We start from the raw sequence: 3,666 nt of genomic DNA, 5'->3' as shown, positions 1-3,666 counted from the left end.
AATAATGAAATATAAAGTTTTAAATTATTAACAATTTTAACAGAATTATTAACGATTCCTCATATATTCCTTTTGTTAATTAAAATTCAGGTTTAGTGTTTATTTTTGTTTTTATTTGTTTCGCATATATTACTTTTTTTAATTAGGGTAAAAAATCTGATGACTCCTAATTTTGTGTTTATAAACATATTATACTATTTATAAGACCCTAAAATATATGAAGTGGCATTAAAAAAATAAAATTCTACAATTATATTAATATAACTTAAACTCGATATAAGAAAACACTGTATTTTATTATACTAACTATGACTTTTTTGGGATATTTTTAAATCATTAAATTAGATTTGGTCTCTTATTTTTCTCCAACTGGACTTTTCTTGTTCAACGTTGTTAGCTTCCATCTGTTTTAAATCATATTTTTGTTATTTTATGTGTATTTATTAATAGAAAAAAGGGAGTCTAGAATTAAACCAATCACCAAACCTTGTTTATTTTTAGCACCATTTGTGAATGGAGTTGTTTCAAAAATAAAAACCCCCCCATTTCAATGCCTCAATCTAGGACAAGAAACTCACTCTTCACAATTATCAACCATCCTTACCAAGTCTTCATTTCGAAGAAACCCCTCAAACAATCTTTCCAGTCCTATCAAGGTATATCAATGTCTTCTTTTCAATTTCTCATGATGTTTACGTGGAACCTGGTTTTTTCTGTTTATTTGCCGCATGCGATTTGATACCGATAAAAATTATTACGAAAATTGAAATAATTTCTTCGAGGGGCTTTTTTTTCCCTTCTTTTTTAATCTAATTCTACCTTTTATTGACCATGTTTTAAGATTATTAGTCTCTTTTAAGTTTTCTTAGCAGATGTTCATGTATCTTATTCTTTTCGAGAATAGTCAAAATTATGATAATTCCATGAATTTTGTGTCATATTTTTTTTCTATCTCTGTGTTATAATTATCCAACAAGATAGTTTTTTTTTTATATGGAGAAATTGGTGGTGAAAATGGATATTGTTTTGGGGTTCAGGAGTCAACACAAATGAAGGAGAAATCACCTTCTGCTATGGCGTCAGTCAAGGGCTCAGTTAACAAGGAAGAGGAAATTGAATCCTTGAAAATGGAGGTTGGCAAGAATGAAGAATCGGATAAAGAAGCTTCATTTAATAAAATGAAAGATGAATCGGGTATGGTCAAATCCTCCGAGTCTGATCCAACAGAGTCTTTATCGGAAGATCAACAGAGAATCCATCAACTGAGTGAACAAATCAAGGAAAGACAAGAATCCGAGAAGAAGATATATGATTCATACGTGGCTCAATCGAAAGAGTTTGAGCAAGCAAAGGTTTCACTTGAACATTCCAAGAACCAAATCAACTCTCTCCTGGAAAACCTGCAGAAATGGGAACACCCATCAAATGTTTCCTTTCAAACTTCCCTGGGGAATGACCATTTAAAAAGACTTGAATTGGAGCTTCAATTTACGAAAGGGAAATTGGTTCGTGCGCAAGAAGATGAGCAAGCTTCTTCATTAAGGGCTAAGAATCTAACTGAGGAAGTAAACTTTCTGAAAAGTGAAATGAAATTCATTGCTGATGCAGAAGAAAACAACAAAAAAGCCATGGATGATTTAGCCTTGGCATTGAAAGAAGTGATAACAGAAGCAAACGAAGCCAAGAACAAGCTGTCTGCAACACAATTTGAGCTGGAGAAAACAAAAGGGTTGGTAGAAAATTTGAAGATGAAGCTGAAAATGGTGGAAGGAAAGTATAACGAAGCAAAAAAAGAAGCTGATCGATATAAAAACACATCGGAGAGGTTAAGGATAGAAGCTGAAGAATCCCTCATGGCATGGAATACAAGAGAGATTGGATTCGTGGACTGCATTAGAAAAGCCGAAGATGAACGAAATGCTGCAAAAGACGAAAGCAAAGCACTGCTGGAATCCCTTGAAGAAGCTGAGAACATGAACAAGAAGGCCAAGGAAGAGAATCAGAAACTTCGGGACATCATGAAACAGGCCATAAATGAAGCTAACGTAGCCAAAGAAGCGGCCAACATTGCTAGAGAGGAGAATTCGCAACTCAAGGACTCCATTGCCAAAAAAGATGAAGCTTTGAATTTCCTTTCCCAAGAGAATGAAACCCTTAAGATCAATGAAGCGGCTGCTTGTGAGATGATTAAGGAGTTGAAGCAATTGCGAAGTAAAGGAATTTGAAAACGCCCGATACTCACGAAAAAGGTAATAAAGCGAATTAAAGTGGTGAAAAATTTGTATAGATTCAGCACTCCCACTTGTTTGATTCTAAAGTTCCCATAGAAACAAATTAAAAGGTTGCAGAAGATGAAAGTGATGAACATTCAATGCAGCTGAAATGAAAATCCCACACACACAGTAGAAGTAGGAATCTATCCAGATTTTAATGAAATATTAATTTCTTTTTTTTTTATGTATCTATTGCTCCATCCAAATTTGTTGTCAATTGAAAATTTTTAGAGTAAATTATACAGTAGGTCGCTAAACTAGTAAGTTAACATTTTGGTAATTTAACTTCAAAGTGCTACAAAATAGCTATTGAATTATTCAAAAGTTTTTATTTAAGTTATTGAACTATTTGAAAATTTTTATTTAAGTCACTGAGCTATTAAGTGTTTTTTTTTAAGTCTGGTTAGTGAGCTCCAAGCGATGTTTCGACAATCGGTGAGGTAGATCAATACCCATTGATGAGTAGAATAATATACCTTACATCCAAGTTGATTTGACAATCAATATCCAAAATCTGTGAAGAAATCTGTTTGGGTTTAAGTTAGCAAATTTGTGGCATTCAAAGTTGTTTCCTTAAAAAAACTGAGTTCTAAATGAGAACGGGAATATGAGCTTTCAATTGGTGCAAGCAGTGCAAATAGAGAAGGTCGTACAGTAGTGATTTTAACATCCCAATGACTTAAATGAAAATTTTCGAATAGTTCAATGACTATTTGTAAATTTTTAAAGTTAAGTGACCAAAACGTAAACTTACGATTATAGTTTAGTGATCTTGGATGTAGTTTACCAAAATTTAAAGGTAGAGTTTTAGGAATTTGGATTTTAAATATAGTTTAAATTTATGGTAAAATACATATATGTTATAAATATTTTATTATTACAAAGTGGGTGTCCATTAGAACAAGAAGTTTGATATATTTCAAGGCTTTAATGTCCATTAGGAGTAAAATTTTATTACATTCATACTTCTTATGTCTATAAATATAGTCATTGGAAAAATATTGTAAATATCCTTATTGAACAATAAAATAATTATTTCTCTTTTGTTATAAAATTTCTCTTGTTCTTTATTCTTTTTATTCTTTATTTTATAACATGTTATCAGCACGAGTTTGCTTAAAAGTAATAGTTTCTTTGTATTGAAGACCATTGTTATGGTTGAAAACATAGTCGATTAAAACGGTGCGGTTTGGCAAGAAGTTAATGAAACGGTGCCCTGCAAAGTTAGTGAAACAGAGCGTTTAAGGAATAAATTGGTACTATCAGTTACTACTTTCTTAACGAACTTTTATCGCAGTAATTATTTCCCTTTATAGTTGCTGTAAATGAAATGAGTCATGCATATGAGCAAATTCAGTTTTCTTAGTCATCATTCCTCTCTTTTCTCTCTCAA

General features: G+C 31.9%; 1 protein-coding gene across 1 annotated transcript; it reads left to right on the top strand.

Moving 5' to 3' along the window:
* Positions 1-494: 494 nt before the first annotated feature.
* LOC107915010 (unconventional myosin-XVIIIa) lies at positions 495-2,455 on the top strand. The gene is made up of 2 exons (XM_016844100.2): positions 495-656; positions 1,038-2,455. Exon 2 carries the CDS (start codon positions 1,050-1,052, stop codon positions 2,223-2,225), a length of 1,176 nt encoding a protein of 391 aa, XP_016699589.1. The 5' UTR covers positions 495-656; positions 1,038-1,049; the 3' UTR covers positions 2,226-2,455.
* The last annotated feature ends 1,211 nt before the right edge of the window (positions 2,456-3,666 follow it).

Source organism: Gossypium hirsutum, chromosome D10 (assembly GCF_007990345.1).
Source record: "Gossypium hirsutum isolate 1008001.06 chromosome D10, Gossypium_hirsutum_v2.1, whole genome shotgun sequence".
In the NCBI taxonomy this organism is placed as follows: domain Eukaryota; kingdom Viridiplantae; phylum Streptophyta; class Magnoliopsida; order Malvales; family Malvaceae; genus Gossypium; species Gossypium hirsutum.
The sequence above is the reverse complement of the archived record's forward strand: the minus strand, read 5'-3'. Positions and strand labels throughout refer to the sequence as shown.